This window comes from Lissotriton vulgaris, chromosome 1_1 (assembly GCF_964263255.1).
Source record: "Lissotriton vulgaris chromosome 1_1, aLisVul1.2, whole genome shotgun sequence".
In the NCBI taxonomy this organism is placed as follows: Eukaryota; Metazoa; Chordata; class Amphibia; order Caudata; family Salamandridae; genus Lissotriton; species Lissotriton vulgaris.
In genome coordinates, this window is record NC_141685.1 from 1,814,100,690 (window position 1) to 1,814,128,253 (window position 27,564).

Sequence of the window (27,564 nt, forward strand, 5' to 3'; positions counted from 1 at the left end):
GAGCACTGGAACAGGATAGATCACTGAGAAGAGGGATGGGCGGGGAGCAGAGAGTAACAGAATGGAGCAAGCACAGAAGGGTTCAGCAGACAGCATCAGAGCCGGCCAGGACTATTGGCTTTGTCAATAGTTATTGGCTGTTTAAGGTAAATTATTAGCAACAATTTTGTTGTAAATAATTGTTAATGAATAATGTTCAGTTTGGAAATTTTGAGACTGTTAATTAAATGTTACTGCGGCTTTGAAAGGGTTAGTGATCTACCGTATCTCAATCACACCCGTTGTGTTCACTCTGTTAGACATTTAAGCCGATTGTAACGCCAAATCTGCATATCTAACACCTCATCTTTGTCCTATTCAGCATCCTCTTTTCACTATCTCTCGAATGCACTTTCTTGCATCTCCTTTAATTCACCCCCAAACACACACCACATCCACTCATGTGTAAGCACCGTATTTTCTTTTCTTACACCGTGTCAATATTTTAACAACTGTGAACCTACTTTAGAAAAACATTTGCACAGAATCACAATTGTGACTAGAAGACATGAGTATTGCTCTGTGCGCTCTGCAAAGAGGACAAGGATTGGATGACCATGTATTCTGAACACTTTTATGTCCCGCTGATAGGCCCTGTGGGAAACTCGCACAGTCTTCAGCCTCCGCCCTGGAGTGCTTCATGGTGGCCCGTTAAAAACACATAGAAGCAACCAACTTAGTTCAAAATAAGCACAATGCAAGAGTAATATGCTACATAAAAAAATACGGAAACACAACATCCTGTAAGGGTTAATTCTCCTAGGAAATGTGCACTTAGGCCAAACGTGTGAAACATAAACAAGAATGCACTGCATACCTACTGCAATTAATATGTCAGCACGAGTCAAATTGTGAATAGGGAGTGAATGTGGCAGCAATAATTTTTTAGGGCACTCTACTGAGCATACAGTATGGACAGCTGCAAGGCATACTGCGAAAGACTTCCTAGAACTAGATTTAGATTACACCCAAGCACAGTCTGCTCGACCACCTAATCAGGTATGCGGTTGATTTTGAAAGGCAAGCTAATTAGTACGCATTACTTTTAAGCGATGCCTTGGGGGAGATTAAGTTCTGTGGTTAAAACAGCCATTCTTTGGCCCAGTCCAGTGAAATGCCTCGTAAAGTGGAAAATCCACTACCAGTGGCTGCATGGGAAGGGAATGGGTCCTGTTTCAAAGGTGCTTCGCAGTAGGAGACTGAATGCCTTTGACGTCCTTGTCAGACAGTTTGTTCAGCTCTATCTCTCTTCACACCTTATAAATAGCTTTCGTCCCATCACGGGACGCCCTTTGTAATGCGCGCATCGAATGAGCCTCTGCGCAGTATGCGCAGGCGCGCAGATTAGAGGGAACATTGGTTGTAAGACACCTCTTTCACCTGCACATCACTGAATCCTGCCCAGTGATTGCTGAAACCTATGGAAGAGTCACCTTTTTTTTCATGGCCAAAAGCAAAAACGTCCTGCAACCAAACCTTCCATGGAAAGACTGTGATAATCAAAATTAATAAAGTTTTGTATATTATCTACAACTTAAGACATTTTCATCACTAGATGATGAGGACACCAGGAAATAAGAAAGAGTCCTCCGTGAAAAACTAGCGACATCTGAAAGTAACTTGAGGAAAGAGGCAAGTGCTGGTAAGACTTCCAATGCTGAAACAGTTTCAGTGCACCTTGGCAGAATACAATTTAACTAGAATGTGGAAACAAAAAGAGAATGTGGATGGAGGTGCATGGGAGGAGTTTACCCTTGTGCACCATCCCAGTAGCAATGTATCTTATCTTATCATCTACTTGCAGCAGTGTTAAACTAAGCTGTATTGCAGAGTATTGGCTACAAAAAACGTTTAATAGAAAACTCAACCTACCAGTATCAAGGTACCAAAGATCTTTGCAGCACACTTGACCATTCATAGCTTTCTTGTAGCCATCTCTTCCGCTCCAAATATAAAGACGTGTGCCAATGTTAACTGCACAGTGACCAGCTCTTGGCCTTGGGATATTCTTTTTGTCTTCCAGAGAGTCTGACATTAGCGTTTTCCATTCCAATGTAGCTAAAAGTGTCAAATGGAAATGCTATTTAATAGAAGCTGAAAGCCAGTCATTTACTATTGCCTCCCTCACAAACAGCATTGATAACAAATGTGGTTCCTTGCAATAAGTACAAACTCAGATAATTAGAAATACTGATGGTAACGCATCATTTAGGAATATTGAAATTCACAAACAACAAAAACAAAAGTCAATTGATTGGTGAAGTCAAAAGAATCCCTTGCTTCCATTTTATTTAATATAAGCCAAGGTTTTATCCATTCAGTCAATAAATAATATCTAGTGTGGTGTATTTTAACAGAATGGGCTTCATGTGAAATTTATATTATAAATTAACAATGAACAGTGTGAAATGCATCCTTACCAGCAAATATATCCGCTGCCTTGTCAGACTGGACTCCTCCATCAGACCACCCCACTCCTCAACTTGGAACCCCCCTACCCCAATGCCTTCTTTATCTGGATTGCCACATGCCTTGTTACACACTCTCTTATTATATTGCTCCCCCCCCCCCCGGTGGATTATTATGTTAAGAACTTTGTTAAGGTTGACAAATCTCTGCAAAACATGGACTATGAAACAACAACCTACAAGAGAAGGACTTGGGTACTTTTTAACTTAGTGTGATGATTTGTGAGAAGACTGCACTAGGAGAAGGTACAACAAGCAACACTGATTTCAATACAGATGAAAATATGCATGACCACATGATAGAAAAATAATTCTTCATCAAGGTAACCAACCCAGTGTGCCTCGATCATGACGTTGGCTCCCCCACGCGCATCCAAAAATGTTTAGGACAATATGTTGCAAGCAAAAGACAGGACAGCTAATTTTCAGCTGGGAATAGTCATGTCTGAGATTTTTGTCGCAAGATGTCGTGGGGCTAATAAGCCCAGGGGTATGGTGCTTGACAATAAGTTGAGAGTTTTGTGCATGTCAGAAAACCGATTCACTAAAGGTTTGCTTATGGTGCAATTGCTGCAGCTTTTTATATGGATGGCAGGTGGGGATACATTCTGGAGATGTGGTAGAGGAAGTAGTCATTTTGAGACAGAGGAAGAATATAATATAAAATAGCCCTATTATAGGAGTAGAACGAGGCAATGGCCTAAATAAAGGACTTAAACAATACCATATAGGGACTAAGTCTTTCTTTTCCTTTTACAAAGTAAACATCTCATATGTTTTGAGCCAACCTAAGTATCGAATCTAATAATGGGCAATATTTGAGTAATTACATTTATCACAGATCATGCTGCTCTATGATTCGAAGTATGGTTAAAAGGGAGATTTACCAGCAGAAGAGAAGCACTGCTAGAGAACCTGTAATATTGGTCAAGTAGATGTTTTAAGTGCAATCACATTTTAATGTGGTGATTTATGCTAACGAAATTTTAAAAAACAAGATGGCAATGAGGCTGTAAGTCACAAAAAAGTAGGATACCCTAGAAACAATATCTTATAACCTGAAAAAGGGCGGGGAAGCCTACTAAAAAATGAATGCATACAGGAAGGTGAACCATCAGACAAATTTAATGTACTCATCACTGAGAGACCTAGTGTAGCACAGAGTGTTCGACTCTTTAAGTGTTACATGAGCCCAGCACAGGAGGGTCCATCAGCACTCATCTACTGTGAAAATCTGTTTTCAGGACCTTTTTCTTAAATTCGAAGCATATATGGCAACCAATTAGCACATGTTATATCAAAATAAATCACCCCTGAGTGAAAAAATAGAAACACTAACCAAGATTGAGCCAGGAAAATGAGCTTGTGCACTTCCACTCACTGTCGGCAGCCGCAACTCCTATATCCTGTGCTGACAGCGGAATCCATCCACCAAACACGTACATTCTGAGGCAAAACAAGAAAACATATTTTTTTTCATTTGAGATCTTCAAGACATTCTCTTAGTGATCTCGAGTCAGCGTTGCTGTGACAATGAACTTCAAGACCCTCTCATATTCTTTCTAAACACACGCTTCCCCCAGAGCGCAGTTTAGGTTTCACAGGCATATCTCACTTCTTAAATGGTAACAGATATTTTCTCCTCTTAATCTACTCTTGTGCGAATGTTATAACAATTAAATTACTACAAATGAGACTTTGAAGGCCACAATATTAATTTAGAAGCATTTATGTGGGGATACATATTTTATGGGAGGGATTGGCACACCTCAAAGTCAGAGCACACAGCTATTAGAGCTACATGGAGGTACCACACAGAGTTTTTGTGAGGGTGGACGAGAGAGATAATATTGGTGACAGAAAGGCCATTGCATTGGTTTTTAGAGTATTCAGGAATGGGCTGGTGAAATATGTAGGGGTGAAGAGAGGGTTAAGAGAAGCTCCATTTTTCAAAATCTAGTACAACCAGACACCCAAAGTAAAGCATATGAATGCTCTCCTACCGGAAATACGCAGAATCTCCTCCAAGGTTGGCTTCAAATTGGAAGTAAAAAGATTCCTCATGAACAAGTTCCTGCCTTAAAAGGGTCTCTGATCCTCTGCTCTAATGCTTTGGACCTACACCCGAAGTCCTGCGTTTGGTGTTATTCTGCTTTACTAGTCACTTGCTCCCCTCCCAGTCCGCTATGTTCCAGTTTTTATCTTACCCTTTATTGTCCCTTTCAATTGTAACCTTTTGTTTGATATGCGTATGTGATTTGTTTAGGTTGTTACCCCTTCTGACGATTGTACTGCTACTATTACCTTCCTTTCTCTTAAATGGTAAAGCACTCTGATATCCTTCGGGATCATGCTCGCGCTATATAAAACTTTATAAATAAATAAATTCAAAAACGTACTTGTTTCCGATAACATTGGCTGTATGAAGGCTGCGAGGAATAGGAGCTGGCCCTTTGGTTTCAAGTTTTGACCATGTTGTGGTTTCTGGAAGAAAAAAAGTACTACTTTTACCAAGGCATCATCTATTTACATTGTTTCACATTTTCACTCCTGATGCCTGCTTACGCATGCAAAAAACAGTTCACCGATTACTGGCACAAAAATAAGTGAGATACCCAGTCAGTAAAAATACAACAATGGAGAAGGGGGTTATAGATTAAAAAGATTGTGGCAAGTATAATGTGCAAGTTCATACAGTATTATTAAGCATCACAAAGCAGTTATACTTAGGTTTTAAAAGAGGTTTTAGATCCCAATACCCCTTCAATTGCTCAATTGTAAGAAGAAGTGAGCGAGGAATGTTTGGCCAAAGAAACTGTTGCTTAAGGTTTAAATTACAATGTAACATTCATTCACAAAACAAGCAAATTTACTTAAAGAATTTTGGTCAAAATGTTTGTGTGTTCCATTTTTTGCCTCAGACGTGGTCTCAAATGTTTACCCACCTACATTTTTTTACAATGTTCTCTTCCTTAACTACACATCTTAGATTCTGCTCCCCTCCGATCTCCTTGACTCATACACAGTAACGAGACTCAAATAAATATCTGGCCACAACGACTGACAAATAGTTAACTAAACAGATAGGGTAAAACGATTTTCACATGGAAATGACATTTTTGAGGGCCTTGTAGCAAGGGTGCAAAGACTAGAGATAGAAGATGTCTGTTAACACACTCTGCCTTCCACGTATAGTTTCAATTTGGCATGAAGAGTACTTGCATTAAAAAAAAATATATTATTCTGCCCATAAAAGTGGGATCTACTTTGGGATGGGAGAATCACGAGATGTTTGTTTTTTGAAACGCAGCTTAGGTCACTGGAACAGGGAATGAGTCTACCAAGTTCTAGCATTGCCTAACACCAACATCAGATTTCCCCAAAAGAGATTATAATCTACTTTATACAGCACTGCATGTCACTTAAGAGCACCTCAGGCTGGTCTATACCAAAACAATAATGACACAGGAGGGCGACTGGGTCACTGCTACTGAACTGCTGATCTGGCATTTTCCATCCACCTACAACTCCCTGGGTGCTGCAAGTCGCTGCACCTTAGCCTGTCTGCAAATACACAAACATTCTACAAACTCCAACAGGTAGCCTGGGGGTGAGCAGTGAGTCACGCACCAAAACAGAAGACACTGAGGCAATTGCGCCAACCGCAGTACCAATCCAGCTGAGCCAGTGGGGGCTGGCAGTTGGACTGCATCTGGAGAAAGGTAGACTGGAGGGAGAGATGTGCCAGAGAAGAATCACCTTCTCCCCTGTAGTGGTGCTTGGCCACGGCGCGAAATTGGGACACTTGATTTCATCACACCATCCTGTATTTGGCCCCGTACCCTTCTGCCTTTTCACAGAGGAGTAGTCCAATAGCTGTCTATGTTGGGCCACTGTATATGTGGGTTTTGACATCCTATGCTTCAGTTTGGAAAACTAAATTGAAGTAGCCTGAGTTGCGCTCCTTTCACATTCACTGCTACCATCAGGGAATGCCCCATAATGCTCTATGTGGGCTTTTAATCTATATATTTGCATCCTTGGGGTGCTCCTTAAATGGGCAGGAACACTAGCAAGCATTGAATTCATGAGCCCAGGACATCCTAACATAATTTTTAAAGTCCTCAGAGCTGGAGCTGGAGATGTTTGCTCTTCAGCTGGAGTGAAGGGACCCCTTGTGATTGGTTCTATGGCTGCATTTTGTGACCTGAAGACTGTCAAAACCTCCAATACATGCTTATGGCTGTTTTGATTACTTATGATTGTCATGGGTGAAGGATGAGTTTGCATCCAAATTCTGGGGTGCAGTCAGTTGGGTTAGTGGTAGGCGATAATGTATTAGTCACTATAATGCTGTCTGTGAGGTGGGTTATGATTTAGCTTTGTCACAGATTATATGTAGATTTGCAGAATTACGTGACTGTCTTTGCTTGCATATATGTTATATTGCGTTTTGTTCCCTAACAGTTTTGGTTATCTCCCTTCTATTGTTCCCTTTTGGCCTTGGTAATGCCTATATCTGTTTGCTCCTTTTGCATTTTCTTATATATATATATATATATGCAAGTCAGTAGTCCTCACAGCGGGATGGTTTGTATTGAAATGGAAAACCAATAAAGAAATGTGTAGTAAAAATATTTTTGTAACAGTAATGAAAATTTGTCTAGTCGTAGTACAGGTAAGTTTCAATTCCATTAGGGGCACGGAGGCGAGGATTATGCCTTCTTCCTTTGCTCTATTTTCTACAGCAGCCATTTTTAACACAGTAACAAGAACTACATTTTCTATGAACAACAGGGAAATAAAAGAGTTCAGAACACAAGTCCTTTCACGCTGTCCATGCTCCAATCCCAAGTTGGTCCTTCCATTCGGTCTACTCTTCCTCTTTCTTCGTCTGAACCATGTAGATGGGCGGGGTAATCGTCGCCTCTGTGTCCTTAATAGAATTGAAACTTACCTGTACTACAGCTAGGCAAATTTTCATTCTATGTCAGGACCGGATGCTCAGATTATGACAGTTCAAAGCTTGTCAATCACCAACTGAGCCACCTCCAACACTGGATTAAAGTAAAACCTTTTAAAGGTAGAGTCTGAGGACCAGTCGGCAGAGCGCAGCAGATGTTCCAAACACGCTCCAAGGGAAAATGCCTTTGAGGCCATCGCCCCTCTTGCTGAGTGGGCACCAAACTTATTTGTATCGATCTCCACCTCCTGCATCACCCAACATAAGGCTATGGATGAGGACGAGACTGCCCTGTACAGCTTCCGTAAGGCAATGAGCAGTTGTCTTTCGCCTGGAGGGTGGGTCTCTTCAGTCAATCCCTCATATGATCGGAGGCACTGCACCACCCACAGTTTGAGGAGGCTCGGAAAGCTCGGTATGAGATAACCCTGGTATTACACTTGGTCCTTCTACTCACTGTAAACGAAACCCACGTCTGGGGAGAACACTCTAGTCGAGATGTCTAAGGCTCTCACGTCCGACATGCGCCTGCAAGATATCAGGCATAAAAGTGTCGCCAATTTAGCCGTAATCTCCTTGCGTGACAAAAACCTGTTCAGTTGCCAGGATAGGAAGAGATTCACCACAAGGTTCACCTCCCACAGAGCAGAATACTGTGGTTCCAAAGGGAGTGATAGGTAAATCCCCCTAACAAGCCTAGAGATCAACGGGTGCTCCCCCACCGGAGACCCATGAAGGGGTGTATGGCCCACTGAGGTTGCCTAAAGGAATGTGTTGATCGAACGGTAAGCCAAACCGTCATTTGTGAGGCCCACCAGGAAATTAAGGATGTGGACTACATCCGTGCCCACTGGGTCGACCCCTACGCACACACCAACAACGCCCTCTGCTTCAGGCGTATCGGTACGTCTTGGTAGTACTGTCCGCCCATGCTCTGGAGAGTAAAGTCTCAACATGTCCTGAAAGGCCTGGGAGCGACCAGCGAAGTCTAAGATCCGCCAGGCCATCATCCTCAACGTTCCTTCCAATTCCAGGCAATGAGGATTGAGATCTGGATTCAGGAGGATGTGATGAAAGTGGGGGAGTTGGATTGGAGAATACCAGGAAAGTTCCAGAAGAACTGGAAACCATACTTGAGATCTCCACAGAGGAATAATCAAAACGATCTCTGCCTGCTGGTGACCTATGTGGGCGGACACCCGCATGATCATCGAGAAAGAAGGAAACGCCTAGCCCTGCTCCTGCCGCCAATCGTGGAGAAACGCATCTGTCGCCTTAGCTTGAGGATCTGGCCTCCAACTGAAAAATCTCAGCAACTGATGATCCAGACGTGACGCAAATAGGTTGACTGAGAAGGGGCCCCACCTCTCCGCTAACTGAGAGAACACCTGCGGGTCCTGTTTCCACACACTGGAATCCAGGAAGTGGCGAGAGTGCCAGTCTGCCACTTCATTCGCCCGACCCAGGAGGTATTTGGCCTTGACCAACACTTGGTTCTCCAGGCAGAAGCTCCAAAACTTATTGGCTAGGTTCGCTAGTGCCTGGGATCTGGTGCCGTCCAGATGGTTGATGTACTGGATGGCAGGGATATTGTCCCTCTTGAGAAGGACACACAGCTGCACTTTGTCCTTTGTCTAGCACTGCACCGCAAATGACTCCGCTAGAAGTTCCTGTGGAGAACTCTCCGCACCTGGCACCCCAGCTGGACCGGCTGGCGTCGGACTCGATCACGACGTTCGGGGCAGAACCGCAGATTTCTCTCCCGTTCCAGTCCTCCATGTGTGTAAGCCACCAGACCATCTCCTTCTTCACTTCCGTAGTTAGAGAGACAGATTGCGAATAAGTCAGTCCCCTCCTGAGGTCCCCTTGAGGTGCTGCATCGAACGATAGTGCAAGGGACCTAGAAAGATGGCCTGAATCGAGGAGGAGAGAAGGCCCACTTGGAGAGCAAGCTGACGCAACGAAGTGTGAGATTTGGCCATGTGCTGGCGCAGCTCGTGTCTGATCTTTGTCATTTTCCAGGCCGGAAGGCTCAGGGTCTAAGAGACAGAATCTATTGTGAACCCCAAAAAGGTTGCGCACTGAACCAGGGGAAGGAGGGATTTCTTCTTGTTTAGGATGAATCCCAACCCCTGAAGTAAGTTGACCGCCATCTGCAAGTGACTGGTCACCCTCCTGGGGCACTGGTCTAGGAAAAGCATGTTGTCTAAGTACACGACCATCTGAATACCCTCCGCCCGTAGAAATATCACTGCCGGCCTGAGGACCTTTGTGAAGCAAAACGGAGCCGAGGACAGCCAGAAAGGGTGAACTCGAACACCTGGCCGTCCCACCTGAAGTGTAGAAAATGTGAGGAAGAAAGATCGGGACCGTGAGGTACGCGTCTTTCAGATCGAAGCGGACCATCCAGTAGCGCGGCCTCAGCACGCCCCTGAGGAGGTGAATACCCTCCATTTTGAAATGGCGATACACCACTCACTCTGTGAAATCCTTCAAATTTATAACTGGTTCCAACCCCCGTGGGCTCTGACGACCAGCAAAATGTTGCTGACATCCCCCACAGGGATGCTCTCCTGTGCAAGAAATCGCCCCTTTTTGGATGAGGGCGGAGCCTTATTCGCATATCAAATCAGCGTCTCACTGATAAAAAGAAATAGGGCAGGAACGGGTCACCTAATGTGGCAGCCCAGGAATTCCATATGGAAGCCCTGCACTGTCTGCAGCGCTCAAGCATCGCTTGTGAGTGAGACCCAGGCTGGGAGAAAGAAAGGTAAACCAAGGCAGCACACTCACCTTTGCCAAAGTTGTTGCGGAACTTCTGTCCTCTGGTGGGGTAGAAAGTATTATAGCATGTGCTGTCGTGGTACTGCCCACGCCCGGAGTCTTGTCTCCTGTTGGGGTTGGAGTTGGAGAACCGGCTGGTCGAGTGGCCCTTGCCATGACCGGACCCCTGGAAAACCAGAGGGGTAAAGAACCTACGAATATTGAACTGGTCCTCAGCAGGGAGGTGAACATCGCCACAAACTTGCTAAGTTTCTTGATGAACGGGTCCCCAAACGAATCACCCTGGGCCACCGCTCCAGCCTCCAATGAAGCTAGGTCCCCCAACTTTGGGTCCACTTTTATGAGAAGGGAATGGTGCCTCTCAGTCGAGAGTGCACAATTTACATCCCCAGGAACACAATGGCACGTTGCACCCGCCGATAGCACCTCTGGGGAAATCAAAGAACCCTAGGCCTTAGTCTCCTAGGCCATATCAAGGATTTTGGTCAACGGACCCACTGCATCTAGGAGCTTGTTCTGGCAGGAGCACCAAAACATGTCAATACCCTTCTTAGGGTCCTTCACAAATTTGGCCAGAAATGTCACCATCTTTGGGTCAATATCTTGAGTAAGTGTGACCTTCCCCTCTAAACTGGAATGGGGCACTCCGCCCGGAGGCGGATGAGAGCCTCTTTTTCCATGGGCTTACGAAGACAGCTCGTGACGTACTTGACCACCTTGTCCCCTGGAATCCACTCCGCGGACCTAGGATGTATGATGGTATCAACTGGATCAAGCATGTCCAAAACACCCTCTGGGGAAGGAGGTGGGTGGGGGGGTGGGGAGCAAAGGCCTAGAGGGACTTGCATCATTATCTGTGTCCCTGGCAGAATCCCCTGTGTCCTGGAGGTCCTGGGTGGTGGTACGTGAAGGGGTTGGGGAGTTATCTACAGGGGCCGCTGGCACTGGTTGCAGGGGAACCTGCACTAGGGAAGTCTGCTTGAGGAGTGTAAAAGCGTCTGTGTCCACTCCAGCTTTACAATGCTTCTTTGGGGGTTTGGACCAGTCCTCCTGGGGTACCTGGAAAAATGTAGGGGGAGCTGGCATGGGATTGGCCCATTTTGCGCACTCCCTCGAAACCTGCGCAGAGAGGCACTGCTCCAGTGGCTCCATAGCTTGGTTCACAGCCCTTTATATGTCGTCCACTGCCTGATAGAAGTCATCATCCCAAGGGAGGAAGGATAAGGAGTCCTCCTCTTGAAACTGTTCCTGCTCAGACTGCATGACATGTAAGTAACTAACACACGGGGGAAAAACACCCAATCCGTAGAGGCAGCGTCAGTGCTGGGGCACTGGGTTTCAGGCACAGAGAGTGTGGCAGAATTTGGCTGGGGGGGAGCCCAGGCTAATTTGTGTGGCCAGAGGTGCACAATGTATGGGACAGAGCCCTGGGACACTACAGCGCTGCATCTATCAATGGGCTATCACCACCAGATAAAGTGTCCCACGTGGCACCACTCGCCACCTTTACAACCCCGCAGAGTATTCAAGAGCCCAATACAGACCCCACTGGGGCATAAACAAAAAAATGGGGAATTACAGACGATATTTAGGGTGTAACTCGGGTGGCAGGGGACAAGTCTGGATTCCAAACAGAGCAGCGCTCATCAGCATTCTATCTCCAGTGCCTGACTCGTGCTGCCCATAGAGAGGGCACAGCACCCCCAAACGGAGGGAGGACATCACCGCACTCACATATGGGCACAGGGTCGCGTAAGGCACACAAAGGCGTCCTGCAACCTAAGGAATCTGTGAAAAAAAAGATTATTTTACAAGAGCATCAACATATAGGCAACAATTAGCATAAAACCCCCCAAACCAGGAGAAACAGGAAAACAACCTAACTTGCTGCTGAGCAGCGAATAAAGAGTGGACAGAGTGGAAGACCAACTTGGGACTGGAGTATGGACAGTGTGAAAGGACTTTTGTTCTGAACTCTTTTATTTCCATGCTGTTCATAGAAAATGTAGTTCTTGTTAATGTGTTAAAAATGGCTGCTGGAGAAAATAAAGCAAAGGAAGAAGGCACAATCCGAGTCTGCGGTCCTGACATAGAATTATTATTTATCTTTGCTAGGTATGTACATGAGAATACACTACATCATTACTATACATTATTGTTATGATAGAATATTGTGGAAATTTAATGACAAAGACAATAAGTCTGCTTTATATATGTTGATGTGCTGACCTCATGATAAAGCTAATAGGCCTGCCTTTTATGTTTGGTGTTTCGACCATTTGACAAAGCCAGTACATCTGGCATACATAAAATAACATCCCTTTTCATTGTTACTTTAGTTTCATTTAAAAAAACTCAGAATTTCACCAAAAAACAAAAGATACAGTAATATTATAGTTAGTGTAGTAGTAGTTATTTATTAGATCAATAACATGATCATGTACATACAAATATATCATATAACATACATATTTCATAATAATAAAAAGGGATCAAGAAAATGTTAATTGACCTCGTCTTCATAATCCTTTATATCATTCAGGATAAAAAAAAATTAAAAAGTTATAAGCTTAATTAGGTATTTTAAAATTCTGTATGCCTAAAATCAATATTAAAAATGTACCAATACTGTCAAGATAATTCGCAACCGTCATTAAGCATTACAATCCCTCAGAGAGGCCTCGCTGCTCACTTCCCCAATATTTCCCAGACTCTTATATCAAGTTGTTTTTTTTCCAATTTTTCTATAGTTAGTGTAAGAAATTGGGTTGTTGGAAGACCGGGGTGTAAGCCCAGGTAAGGCAGCAACCACAATCCTTGCCATTGTGGGACCAAAGCCAACCCTAAATTAACCTGTGTTCAACCCCCTGGTAGCTTGACACAGAACAGTCAACCTTAATCTCGAGGCAATGTGTAAAGTATGTGTGCACAATTCAACCAGTAATAAAGTGAAGAAAAAAACATTCAAAAAGGAGCACACACCAAGTTAAAAAAACAGGCTGCATTTTAAAAAGAAAAATTAAAAGTTTCAGCAAACTGCCTGCTATTAAAAAACCTTTTCTCTAACATTCACAAAGGGGAAGGGGTCATTTGGGGATCCCTTCCTATTTGCCAATGGTTACTACCTACTTGAAGTAGGTGGCAAAATGCAAATGTTTTGCGACCACATTGCTACATACCGCTGCGATTCGGTATTAGGAAGGGACGTACTAAACACGCCCCTTCCTAATACCGAATAGGCATGTATTTGCAATTCCAAATTGCGATTCGGTAACATGTTACCAATTCGCAAACTGGAATTCATACATACTGACATGCATTTTATCGTTCACAAACAGCCCAATTCTGCGAATCGGGTCATTTGCGATCAGTAAAATACATGATATATGTGGCCCCTAAAACAAGACCAAAATGACAAAATCCAATCAGAAGAACAGAAGATATGCAAGTTTAAAGAATTCAGTGACAAATAGTGACACAAAGAGTCAACAGTGGATATCTGGTCGTGCCAGACAAGAACAAAGTCATAAGTTCAGATGTGGTGGAGCGTGAGCCAGCTTCAGGCACCCAGTTAGGGCCTCTGAACAAAATTTCTTAAATCTTGGTTAGCAGAGTATTGTGATGGTTCGCTTCAAAGATGGTGCAAAGAGACGGCAAGGCTGCTATGTGAGGTCTGGAGTTGGTGTTGAGGATCCTGTTGATGAGGGCTTACAAAACAAAGTTTGGCGTTAAGGATGCATCACTCAGTCGAGCCATGAGTTGGTTCCAAGGAGCTGCAAGGCTGAGATGCGGAGTCAGCATTGTCATTTAGGTGCCTATCAACAGGTGTTGCAAGGGCCTGCGCTGAGGATGAGTCGCGCAGAGATGGTTCCGATGAAGCAGAGTGCTGCGATGTGGGTCTTTGCAATGGTGGAAATCCATGCAGCAGCAGAAATGCGTCAGTTCTGTTAGAGGTAGCAGAGGAGATGCATTGGTTCAACTGGATCCATAGAGGTTGGCAAAACACCTTAGGCCACTTCCAAGGGTCCAGGACTGAGGTGGTACCACTTGGCACGGTAGACTCACAGATGGCAGAGTCCAGGAGCTAGGGTCAAGGTTGTTGGAGCCTTATGACCCTGAGGCTCAAGTCATGAGGCCATTCAACTAGCCCTTGGAGTCACTATGGAGTCCTGGGTTCAATAGATGCAGGTCGAATCCTTCTCACCCAGACAAGAGGGCAGCAGGCAGCCGGCTCGCACGGCAGGGCAGCAGTCATTCAGAGCACCAGTCCAGTACAGAGGCAATCCTTTCAGCAGCACAGCAGACCTTCTTCCTGGCTGAGTATCCATAGGTCTAGAAGTGTACTGAAGAGTTGGTGTCCTATGTCCAATATTTATACCCAGTTCTGCCTTTGAAGTGGGAGAAGCTTCTACAGACATTTCTTGGAAGTGCACAGTTGCCATGCCTTCTTACTCTGGCTCCAGAATAACTACAGGGGATTGGCAACCCTTTGCGAGGAGGCAGAAAACGGTATATTCAAGAGTAAGTGGGGCAGTGCCCAGCTCCACCCTCCCATCCTGCCAGTGATGACCCATCCAGGCACACCTGAGTTCCCTAATGTGTGTGGCTGTCTAGGAAGAATACACAAAGCCCAACTGTCAACTACTCCTAGTCATGTGACCCAGAGACAGGCTGCAGGCACCGAATGGCTAAGGCAAGAAAATGCCAACTTTTTAAAATTTCCATGAAAAAGGTACAGAGAGGTCTTTCAACAGGTCTTCTTCACTCAAAGTACAAAGTGAGAATGAGGAAAAAAGGTGGGGGTTTTCATCATTAGGAAAAAATTGTCCTGAACCAAGGAAAAGTGTTATTTTCAAGTCACATGACCAGGGCTTTCATCATTTGGAAACCAAAACTATCCTGAACCAATAAAAAGTGTTATTTTTAGGTCACATGACACGACGCGCTTACGCTACGCGCCCCAGGGCGCGCCCAGGGGCGCGCCGCGTAAGCGCGTTGGATGCTTACGTTGCGCGATCGTTTGCGCTCGAGTGCTTCCGGGTGCGTTTACGCCGTGCGTATCACGCGGACGCTGCTACGCGATACGCCACGATGATGTTTTCGTTCGTGGCAATAGCGCTAACGGGACGCTCACCGGTACGCGCCCTGGGGCGCGCCGCAAGACTGCCCTTACCGGTGCGCTCACTGGGACGCGCACCGGGAGCGCTTCAGGGCAAAAAAAATTAAAAAAATTAAAAACCATGAACAATATACATTAAAAAAATAGTATTACATAAATATACAATATAGGATTCATTATAAAAAATATTACATTTTATAGCTATAGAAATTTGCTATTAAATAACCTTTGAAATTCACGGAAAAAACCATAGGTTTCACACCAGTTATAGTTAGGAATTAGCATTTAAAAAACCTATTAAATTCACTGAAAAAAACATAGGTTTCACACCAGTTATAGTTAGCTGGAAATTTTACTGACATAAAACCATTGAAATTCCCACGTTATAGTTAGTTGGACTCACTATAACTTGCGCGCCTGCAATGCACTGCTGATGACGTCTCATATTACATCACTCATGACATGGTCAGTGACATCACTCATGACATCACTGATGACACCATCCTTGTGACAGACTGACAGACCTCCTTTCAGTGTAATGTAACCCTTGAAACACATATTCAAAAATAGAAACTAACATTTTCAAAAAAATGGAGATACCCATACCAGTTACAACAACCAATTCAGTAATTCCACCATCTATATACACATCCTCTCATTCAGCAACAGTTCTATTTAGTCATTCATACATATACTCACTCATCATATGTAGTGATACACATATACATCCTGTTACACACCGACAGTCATCCAAAAGTTACTCACACACATACTCACACATGCAAATAAACTATTGAACATCCATTTATTTGCATATACAGCTATACACACACTAGCGCATTACTTTTAAGGAAACTTACACATACTTACTCTCTTAAACAATCACTTATAAAAACACATACTTATTTAAACAGGGACTCTTTCAATCTCTCACTCTTACATATAATCACTTATATACATATACTAGATTAAAACATATGTAGTTACTCATAAAGACACTAGTGAGGCAGGCATTCACTCACTAACACACACATATACACACTCATCCACCCATACAGTCCTGCACATATGCTGTCTTCAAAACACATACAAACAGTGAGTCAGTCACCAACCCATGCAGCCTCTTATACACAAAGTGAAACACTGATACATATATTTAAATATTTAAAAATTACTCGCTAATATATGTATTCACTAAGATACACTTTATAAGCCAGTTAACCAATCAATATTTTATTAAAAAAACATCCATTTACACACTTATTTAAACATTTATTCGTCCATCGACCTTTACAAATACATATATAAAACATATTTATTTTTCAGAAAGACACACATTCACTGGATGGTGTAATCAGTGATGTCATGAGTGATGTCACTGACCATGTCATGAGTGATGTAATCAGCAGTGCATTGCAGGCGCGCAAGTTATAGTGAGTCAAACTAACTATAACGTGGGAATTTCAATGGTTTTATGTCAGTAAAATTTCCAGCTAACTATAACTGGTGTGAAACCTATGTTTTTTTCAGTGAATATACATATGTGTAAAATAATTTGCCTACAGCAGATAACCTTTACAGAAATGGACAGATAAAGTTAGATCCCAAAAGAAGGTATGTAAAGGTATTTTCCAGGAGTTGGCAGATAACGTTATTTAGTAAGGGTAGGTAGTTAATGATTTTTTTACCAGGAGTCAGCAGTTAACGTTATTTGCCAAGAGAGATTATTTCAGACATTGACTGTTAATGTTATTTGACAGTACTAGGCACAGAATTAATTGTCAGAATTAGGCAAATTATGTGTATGGAGAACACATGTGAAGTTGCATGCAGTGAATAAGTATATAAAGCGGTATTCCAGGATCAGGCTTGTAAATCTCCTCAAACGGAGTTGGCACATATACAGTTATAATAAAGGAACAAGAATGTAAAATGATTTGCTTACAGTAGAATTGAATATGCTACTTACCAGTATGCATCTGTTCTTGGCATGTAGGGCTGCTAACATTCATATCTTTGCATTAGATCGCCACCTAGTGTTGGGTCCGGATGATCGCACATTGTTGTCCTGGAAGAGTCTTCGAAGTATCCTGAGATGGGTGGCTCCTCCCCTGGACTACAGTGCGCATGGGCATCGGCTCCATCCCCAGATTGTTTTTCGCCATTGTGGCAAAGGATGGAGTGAAAAGTGTAAAGGATGTCCATGCTAATGAATGAATACAATAGTATATCTGCAGCTGCGACAGGCACCGGGGAGGAGGGTGGGCGATATGAATGTTAGCAGCCCTACATGCCAAGAACAGATGCATACTGGTAAGTAGCATATTCAGTTCGAGGCATGTGGGCTGCTAAATTCATATCTTTGCATAGAATACATAGCAGTCCCTCCATCAGCGGCGGTTGCCCGTGCCAGCTGCAGAAACCTGAAAAAGTGTCTTGAGAACAGCCTGCCCTACAGCCGCTTGCTGTTTGGAATGTACATCAACACAGTAGTGTTTTGTAAAGGTATGTGGTGTAACCCACGTGGCTGCTCTGCAAATGTCCTCTAGAGGAATGTTTCCAAGGAAAGCCATGGATGCCCCCAACTTGCGTGTGGAGTGTGCCTTTGGGGGTATTGTTAAAGTGCGCTTGGCTTTATGATAACAGATTTGAATGCACTTAACAATCCATCTGGCTATTCCTGCTTTGGAAATTGGGTTGCCTTTGTGTTGTGGTGAGAAGGCAACAAAGAGTTGTTTTGTCTTCCTAAAGTGTTGTGTCCTGTCTATGTAGTACATCAATGCCCTCCGTACGTCTAACGTATGGAGCATCCTTTCCGCCACTGTTTGTGGGTTCTAGAAGAATGCAGGCAAATCGATAGTTTGGTTGAGATGAAAATGTGACACCACCTTTGGAAGGAATTTGGGGTTAGTACGTAGTACTACCCTATTTGGATGAATCTGGATGAATGGCTCTTGTATCGTGAGTGCTTGCAACTCACTTACGCGTCTTAGTGACGTAATGGCAATTAGGAAAGCAACTTTCCACGTTAGGAATTGCAGTTCGCACGAGTGCATTAGCTCAAACGGTGGTCCCATCAGTCTGGTGAGGACCACATTGAGGTTCCACACGGGAGCTGGCGGTGTTCTTGGGGGAATGACTCGTTTCAGACCTTCCAGAAACGCTTTAATGGCAGGCACCCTGAAGACTGAGAGATGCTGCCTATTTTGAAGGTAAGCTGCGATGGCGGATAGATGTATCCGAATAGAAGTGAACGCTAGTTTGCACTTATAAAGGTGTAACAGATAGCAAATGATGTTAGGGATAGATGCATCTAGCGGGTTTATGTCATTGTCTGCACAGTAAATGACAAAACGCTTCCATTTTGCGGCATAGCATGCTCTGGTTGACGGCTTCCTCGCCTCCTTGATGATGTTCATGCATTCAGGAGGTAGGTTTAGGTACCCAAACTCTAAGACTTCAGGAGCCAGATCGCTAGGTTGAGCTGTTGCGGATCTGGATGCTGAATTTCTCCATGGTTCTGCGTCAGAAGTCTGGGCGTGAGGCGCAGTCTTTGATGCGGGACCACTGAGAGTTCGAGGAACGTGGTGTACCATGCTTGGCGCGCCCACGTTGGAGCAACTAGGATGAGCGTCATGGAGTGTTGCCGTAGTTTCCTCGCCACCAGTGGTATCAGGGGTGTCGGGGGAAAAGCGTAAGCAAATTTGCCTGACCAGTTCATCCATATCGCATTGCCCTGCGATTGGGGGTGTGGGAACCTGGCGGCGAAGCTTTGGCATTTTGCGTTCTCCCTTGTGGCGAACAGGTCTATGTCTGGACGCCCCCACCTTTGGAAGTACGGCTGGAGTACCGATGGATGTATCTCCCACTCGTGCATTTGATGACTGTATCTGCTGAGCAGATCCGCCATCTGATTGTCCTTCCCCGGGAGGTGTTCTGCCATGAGGAAGATGTTCCTCTGAATGGCCCACTTCCACATGCTCTGAGCCAGGTGAGACAGCTGTGGTGAGTGGGTGCCCCCCTGTTTTTGGATGTAGTACATCGCAGTCATGTTGTCCGTACGGACTAACACCACTTTGTTGCACAGATGTACAATGAAGGACTTGAGTGCCATGAAGATCGCCATCAGTTCTAGATAGTTGATGTGCATCTTTTGTTGCTGCGTCGTCCATAGTCCCTGCACTGTGTAAGTGAGCAGGTGTGCTCCCCATCCCTGGAGAGATGCGTCCGTTGTCAGGTTAACTTGTGGCACTGGCTCCTGGAACAGTCGGCCCTTGCAAAGGTTGTGTGGAGTCCACCAATGCAGAGAGCTGTATGCCCGACTGGTAACCAACACTAGGTCTGTTAATTGTCCCTGAGCCTGTGTCCACTGATTTGCTAAGCACTCCTGGAGCGGGCGCATATGCAACCGTGCGTGAGGGACTATGAAGATGCAGGAGGCCATCATGCCTATCAACTGCATGAACACTCTTGCTGGAAGTGAGTGTCCCGGTCTGAACTTCTGGATTAAAGACTGTATGCCGTCTATCCTGACCTGGTTTGGTTGTGCCGAGGCCGTCAGGGTATTGATTGTCGCACCCAGAAACTGCCGGACGTGTGCCGGCTGAAGGTGTGACTTCGGGTAATTCAACGAGAAACCCAGGTCGTGAAGGAGGTGAATGGTAGTCGACATGTCCGCGGCGCACTGCCGTTCCGACCTGGCTTGAACGAGCCAGTCGTCGAGGTAGGGGTAGACATGGATGTTCTGCCTCCTGAGGTGCGCTGCTACAGTCGCCAGACACTTGGTAAAGACCCTTGGGGCAGTTGTGACTCCGAAGGGTAGGACTTTGAACTGATAATGCGTGCCCTGTATAGTGAACCTGAGGTACTTTCTGTGGGACGGATGTAGCGGAATGTGGAAATAAGCATCCTTGAGATCCAAGGTTGCTAAGAAGTCTCCTTTGTTTAACATAGGAAGAATCTGTTGCAGTGTAAGCATGTGGAAATGCTCTGACAGTATGTACAGATTGAGGGGACGGAGATCCAGAATTGGTCTGAGAGATCCGTCCTTCTTTGGAATGAGGAAGTACAGGGAATAAACCCCTGTGCCTTCCTCCCCCACTGGCACGAGCTCGATTGCCCCTTTTTGCAGCATCACCAACGCTTCCTGCTGCAATAAGTGCAAGTGCTCTGCGGACATAGGTCTTTGCCTTGGTGGAATGTTGGGTGGAGTGGACTTTAACTCTAGACAATAACCGTACTGGATAAGCTGTCGCACCCACCTGTCTGTGGTGATGTTGATCCAGACGGGCAGGAACTGCTGTATTCTCCCCCCGACAGGTGTTAAATGGTCGGGGGGCAGTGACAGAGAGTCACTGGTTGCTCGGGGCAGAGGAGCGTGAATTGTTGCCTCCTTTGCCACGTCCTTTGTTGCTGTTTCCCCTGTAGCCCCTCTTGTTTTGTTTGGGGTACGAGGACTGTGCTCCACCTCTAGGGAACTGTGACTGTTGACCCATCTGTCCTCTGGTGACTCCACGGGCACCTGAGCGACGAAAATTATTGCCACGAAACTGCTGAGATTGTAGGGCCCCCATCGATTTAGCGGTTTCAGTGTCCTTTTTAATCTTTTCCAGGGTGGTGTCAACATCTGGACCAAACAGTCTATCCGGATTGACTGGTTGATTAAGTATGGTTGTTTGAATGTCAGGTTTGAACCCCGATATGCGGAGCCAAGCCTGTCTTCTGAGCATGACACTGGTGTTAATGGCCCTAGCGGCTGTGTCCGCGACATCAAGTGCGCACTTTATGGCCGCGTTGGAGATCAGTTGTCCTTCTTGTATAATCATTTTGGTGCCCTCTTGAAACTGCGGAGGCAGGTGTTCTACAATCTGCTCTAGTGTGTCGTAATGTGATCTATCATATCGTGCCAGTAGCGCCTGTGTATTTGCAATACGCCAGAAATTGGCAGCCTGTGCAGCCACTCTTTTGCCTCCTGCCTCTAGCACTTTGGACTCCTTATCCGGGGGAGGAGCTTCACCCGTTGTCCTCTTGCGTGCGTTTGCTACCACCAAGGAGTCAAGCGGCAATTGTCCTCGAATGTATGCAGGGTCCGCAGGCGCTGGTCTGTACTTTTTTTCAATACGTGGGTTGACCACTCTCGCCCTGGTAGGCTCTTTAAAGATGTCCGCAGCATGCTTGAGGACCCCTTTGAGCATAGGCAGGGTCTTTACATTTCTTTCCGAAACTGAAAATGTGTCGAATAGAAAGTCCTCCTCAACTGGGTCAGCATGCATGTCCACATCATGATTAGCAGCCGCCCTCTCAATGAGTGCATGAAAACCTGCAGAATCCTCCGTAGGGGATGCACGTGTACTGAAAGTCTGTGGGTTTTGCCCCACATCTTGGGTGCCTTGGTCCCCAATGCCATAATAAGAATCTGGCTGTGCATCAGGTTCATTGACTGGGAACGTGTATTGTTCATCTTCACCATAGCCCTCACTTTCAGAGTGGTCTGGAGACGGTGTTGGGCTCCTTCCCAGAGGAGGCTGGATAGGTTCCATGAGGCCTGAGGCGTCCTGTGGAAACTTTTTCCTCTTTAGGGGAATGACATAGGATTCCACCGGCTGCGAAGTGATCTTCCTTTTATAAAGGGTTAACTTCCCCGTGTCCGCGTCTATGAAACACTCCGAATCCTCTTCAGGGTCGAGCAGTTGACCCGAAGATGCCCCTGCCGTAGAAGATTCCGACTTCTTTGGCGTCGATTTCGAGGAAAAGGCCTTTGGCACCACTTTTGGCGGTAGAAGGAAGAGGAGCTTACTTGCCGGTTTGACCGGGACGTCTGCCGCCTTCTGCGTCGATGGCGTTGGCGTCGACGAAGAAAAAGCCTTGTCTTTAATTCTTTGTAGTGAAGCAGCCACGAGAGATGCGTCGGTGACCGATGTCTTTGGCACCGACGAGGTGGGCTTGCCTTCGGATGCGACGTTCCGTTGGTCTTTTGGAGGGATGGAAGGCCCCGAGTCCCTGGAGCGATGCGCAGATGTCCCCGTCGGAGCCGGGGCTGTGTCGGTTGCCTTGGCAGGCTTCGCCGGCGCCGGCGCGCTTGTCTTGTGCGTGCCACCCTTTTTAGAGGATCTCTCCTCCGGCGCCGATTTCGACCCTGTGGAATCGCCGTGTTTCTTCGACTTCTGCGGACCGGAGGTCGACGGAGTCGATGAGGCCGCCGGTTTATTTGTTTCCGCTGTTGCGACCGCCATCTTGGGGACGATTGAGTCCTTAACTTTCGGTTTCGGTTTCGGGTCGGCCATTTTAGGTGCAGTCGAGACCGTTGCTTTCAGTTTCGGTTTCGAAACCCTCGGCGCAGCAAGAATGTCCGTGGCCGGGCCGTCAGGCGGGGCCGTGGCTTGCGCTACAGGGTCTTGGGTAAGGCCGACAGGCGATCCCGCGACCCTCTCTTGATGTTCGTCAACTTCGGGGCATAGCTCGTCCCCTGAGCTATCTTCCTCGGCCCCATAAACCATAACGTCGTCCCCTACCTCGTCGACGTATTCAAGGCCTTGACCCACGACTCCGTCGTCGTCATATTCCGGATCAGCCTCGACCTCCGTCTCAGGCGGGGAGATTTGAAGATGATGGCTCTGGTCCTCCTCTTCTTGATCGCCGAAGATGTTATCTGGATCCGGGGCCGCCTGTTTGGCCACGAGGCGCACAGCGCGCCGAATCGTGAGAGTTTTCTTCGACCTGAACTTCGCACAGGCCCGTCAACTTCCTTCGTCATGGTCTGGCGAAAGGCACTTATTACAGACCGGGTGTACGTCTATATGTGGGTATTTGGACCCACAGAGCGGGCAGAGTTTAAACGGACTCCGCTCCATGATGGGAACTTAGTGTCGAGTCGCGATGAGAAGGCCTCGATGTCCGAAGAGTAGTAAAAACTCCGGTGATTCCGGCTCCGAGAGACGGAAGAACTCGAGACCGTACGCAAACAATACCGACGTAAAGAACCCAAAGCCTTTTGGCCGTAAAAATTATGTTTATTCGGTTCCGACGGAGAGACGTCGAGACCGCATCCGAACCCAATGGCGGAAAAAAACAATCTGGGGATGGAGCCGATGCCCATGCGCACTGTAGTCCAGGGGAGGAGCCACCCATCTCAGGATACTTCGAAGACTCTTCCAGGACAACAATGTGCGATCATCCGGACCCAACACTAGGTGGCGATCTAATGCAAAGATATGAATTTAGCAGCCCACATGCCTCGAACATAAAATTATTTGCCAGAAGGAGGCAGGTAAAGTTATTTGTTGGGTCTAGGTGTGTTACATTATTTGACAGAACAGAAAGATAAAGTTATTTGTTAGGACAAAGTGTGTACATTTATTTGCCATGAGCAGGCAGGCAGCTTTATTTGCCAGGAGCAGGTGTGTAACATAATTTGCCAGGAAAAGGTTGGCACAATGATTTGCTAGGAGTAGGTGCATATTATTTTCAAGAACTGTGTAAAGCTTTTTTCCTGTGAGCAGGTGGCTTGCCAGAGCAGCATTTGAAATGGAAGGGGCTGAGATCTTGGCACCATTTTGCTAGAGACTGGTGCTCAGATCAAATTCCAAGACATTCGAGTCACCACAGGGATCCGGTGAAGCTGGAGGGGGACATACTGAAGATACAGAGCTATCCGCTACGACAAGTCCTTGCCTGGGGATGCTCATCCCTGTGGTTAGTCGTCAGGGAGTACCTGTAGCCTGAAGTTCATGACATGGAAAGTGAGGGCTGCAAGGCAGGTAGAGAACCCTATCTGGATGCATATTTAGAATAGTCAGAAGGAAATAACTTAGGCACAATATAGCTCAGTGAGTTATGCTCCTGTTGTAGAGTTTACAAGTAAAAGCAGATTACAGGTCTTGTTTTAGCAGATTTATCTCAGGTTATCATTGTTTCATTCGGGATCAAAGAAAATTCCATTGAATCTTGTTAGTATAGTCTCTAGATACAAGTTTAACAGGGTACAAGTTCACTATTCCTAAACTGGGCACGGTTTAAAAATTCATCCCTTGATCTGAGGTTCCGGGAATTATGAAAAATCAGAACAAACACTCTTCGCCTATCAAGAAAAATGCATTTTTGACTTAAAGGCAAAATGTTGACATAATTATTTGGAAGATTAAGGGTGACCTGTTACACTAGGATAGCCTTACTTTTCGCTGAAAAATCAGATTAAAGTACACATTAAAATCCAGGACAAGGTCACAGTGTCTCAAAAGAAGGCTATCTAAATGTATCTGGGACATTACGAAGACATGGCTCTTCTACAGATAGATTTGGAAGGCCACCAAAAGTGCAGGAAGACGTGTGGCAGCACAGATGGTGTATATCAGAGCCGCCAATTCAGTCCTCAAATTTCTCAAGAAACTGAAAACCTGGGTTTTCCACTAGGCCCCTGTGAGAACCAGAACAGTCTCTTTTCCCCAGTGCCTGGATATATTTTCCGGGTGAGATGAGCACTTTACAAATTAACATAACATAACATTTAACATATCATATAACATAACGATTGACATGGCATAATATACATTATATAAAAAGTTACTTACCTTTAGTAGTGATATACCAATAAATACACAATGTTCTTGCAGACTCATCACCTTATGAGTCTTCTTCTAAGCTGCTGACTAGTCTGCAAAATTATTTTCTAGAAATAAATGTCCATCCAGTGCCACCATTGTCGATGCATGCGGAAAGGAACCGAGAAAGGGACGAGAACAACAAATACTGTATATAAAATATTTGCGTACTTTGGACTTGTATCAGCCATGGCACTACTAACTCATCAGCGGACAAGAGGAAGGAGGGGCAGTGAGGTATTTGCAGGAAGATTATGTACTGACCAGAATTATCAATACTGAAGGTAATGATAAGTTACTTACCTGTAATCCTAGTTCTCTTCCAGGGGTATCCTCATCAAAGTCATAAGCACATGAATATTCCCGCCTACGTGCGGGACCCAGGAAACACATCACATATATGTGAAAACCATATATGTAGCTCTATATATATATATCCTTATATATATAAAACACACAATGCAGCCTCCCATAGACATGCTGAGCAATGTTGCAATTACTGTTCATGTACATAAACATATTCCAATAAAGCAGGGTAGAAAGAAAGTCTTTGAAGACTGCTTTAATATACAGCAGAAAACACAATCCTGCAAGGAATAATGAAAAAACATTGCCAGTACATAGGCTGCATTTTAGAAACATTAGTGTAGAAAGCTGAAAAGCTAACCCACATAAACACTTAGATAAACTAGCACCGTGCCTTTAAGGCAGCCATGACCCCTAGCCTCCCATCATGCCTCAGAGGTGACAGTTAGGTCAGTTGTTCTTTGCGGATAACCACAGACCATTTTACAAAGAGTTATATGTATCATGTTCACTTGCCCGGGGAGGAGGGTGGGTTGCTTATGACTTTGATGAGGATACCCCTGGAAGAGAAAACTAGGATTACAGGTAAGTAACTTATCCTACTCTTCCAGGGGATCCTCATCAATAGTCATAAGCACATGAATAGAATAGCAAGCCCATCCCCTCATCCTGCAGGCATGTAAACAGAGTACCATCAAGATACATAACAGCCATAAGGCATACACAAACTCCTATAGGTTAGCATTGAAACAGATTCCTCAAGGAGGCCTGGCCTACTTGGGTATTTGCCCTGGAGTCCGAATTCAGACAGTAATGCCTGGTAAAGGTATGTATCGACTTCCAAGTTGCAGCCTTGCAAATCTCGGCCGTCGGTACATTGTGCAGAAATGCAACCGTAGCAGCCTTGCCCCTGGTAGAGTGAGCTTTAGGGGAGGCAAACAGAGGCTTATTTGCTATTTGGTAGGCCAACTTTATGCAAGAGACTATCCATCTTGAAATGGATCTTTTAGAAGCTGGGAAGCTTGTTCTAACAGAGCCATAGTTTACAAACAATTGATCAGCTTTTCTAATGGATTTTGTTGCATCCAAATAGAACTTGAGATCCCTCTTGAGGTCTAGCGAATGAAGAGACCTTTCTGCTGGTGTGGTAGGGTTGGGAAAGAAAGAGGGTAGAGAAATCATCTGATTAACATGAGACTCAGACACAACCTTTGGCAGGAAGGAAGGGTGAGTTCGCATAACCACCCTACTATGGTGGAAAACCATATAGGGTTCTTTAGAACAGAGAGCTTGTATTTCACTCACTTTGAGTGCTGAATTAATTGCTACTAGAAAAGCTACTTTCCAAGTAAGGTGTTTTAATGTGGCCTTATGAATGGGTTCAAATAGAGGTCCCATCAATTTAGACAAGACTAGATTCAACTACCAACCCCTGTAGGAAGTCCTTGACCACCTGAAGTTGAAAGAAAGAAGGTTGGTTGGGTGATTTACGATATGCTGTGATGGCCGCCAAATGTACTTTTATGGATGAATACTTCAAACCAGATTTGGCCAAGTAGAGTAGATAATGCAAGATTACCTCCTCTTGCCCATTAACTGGACTCCAACCATTACGGATACACCACAAGTAAAGCCTTTTCCACTTGAGAGAGTATGAAGTTCTTGTGGAAGGTCTCTTTGACTCCATTAAAATGTCCATCGAGCTTTAAGGGAGGTTCAAATGTCAGTATTGCAGGACTTCAGGAACCATGCTGTCAAGCTGAGCGAGGGAAGGCTGGGGTGCAGAATCTTCCCTCACATTTTGGTGAGAAGGTCCGGCCTGCACGGAAGTCTCCGATGCGGGCGAACCGAGAGTTGCAACAGGTTCGGATACCACCATTGGCGAGGCCAGTCCGGTGCTATGAGTATCATCTTCATTCTGGATCGCCGCAGTATGGCCACTACCTTCGGAATAAGAGGGAGGGGTGGAAAGGCGTATGCAAACATCCCTGACCAATCTATCAAACGTGCATTCCCCCTTGTTCCTGGTCGGAAAAACCTGGATGCGAAGGTGTCGCATTTTCTGTTTTGATCGTCTGCAAGGAGGTCGATGAAGGGATGACCCCATTGATGAAAAATGTCCGCCCTCACTTCGTCGTTGAGCGCTCAGTCTTCTTGCTCTTGGCAGTGACCACTGAGGGCGTCTGCTCGCACGTTCTGCTTTCCCAGGCAGATGGACTGCTGTGATCGATAGGTTTCTGGCTAGCAGCCAGTGCCAGATCGCCTGGGATTCGAGAGACAGAGGGCTAG

At 45.3% G+C, this 27,564-nt stretch overlaps 1 protein-coding gene across 1 annotated transcript in view; it reads right to left on the reverse strand.

The window, feature by feature from the left end:
• The window catches only part of HCFC2 (host cell factor C2), a 245,069-nt gene that overhangs the window by 130,700 nt on the left and 86,805 nt on the right, over positions 1-27,564 (reverse strand). Inside the window, exons 5-7 of the mRNA XM_086919162.1 lie at positions 4,907-4,991; positions 3,847-3,953; positions 1,912-2,097 (exon numbers count right to left, since the gene is read on the reverse strand). Of these exons, the coding sequence (XP_086775288.1) occupies positions 1,912-2,097; positions 3,847-3,953; positions 4,907-4,991 (378 nt within the window). The remainder of the gene's footprint in view (positions 1-1,911; positions 2,098-3,846; positions 3,954-4,906; positions 4,992-27,564) is intronic.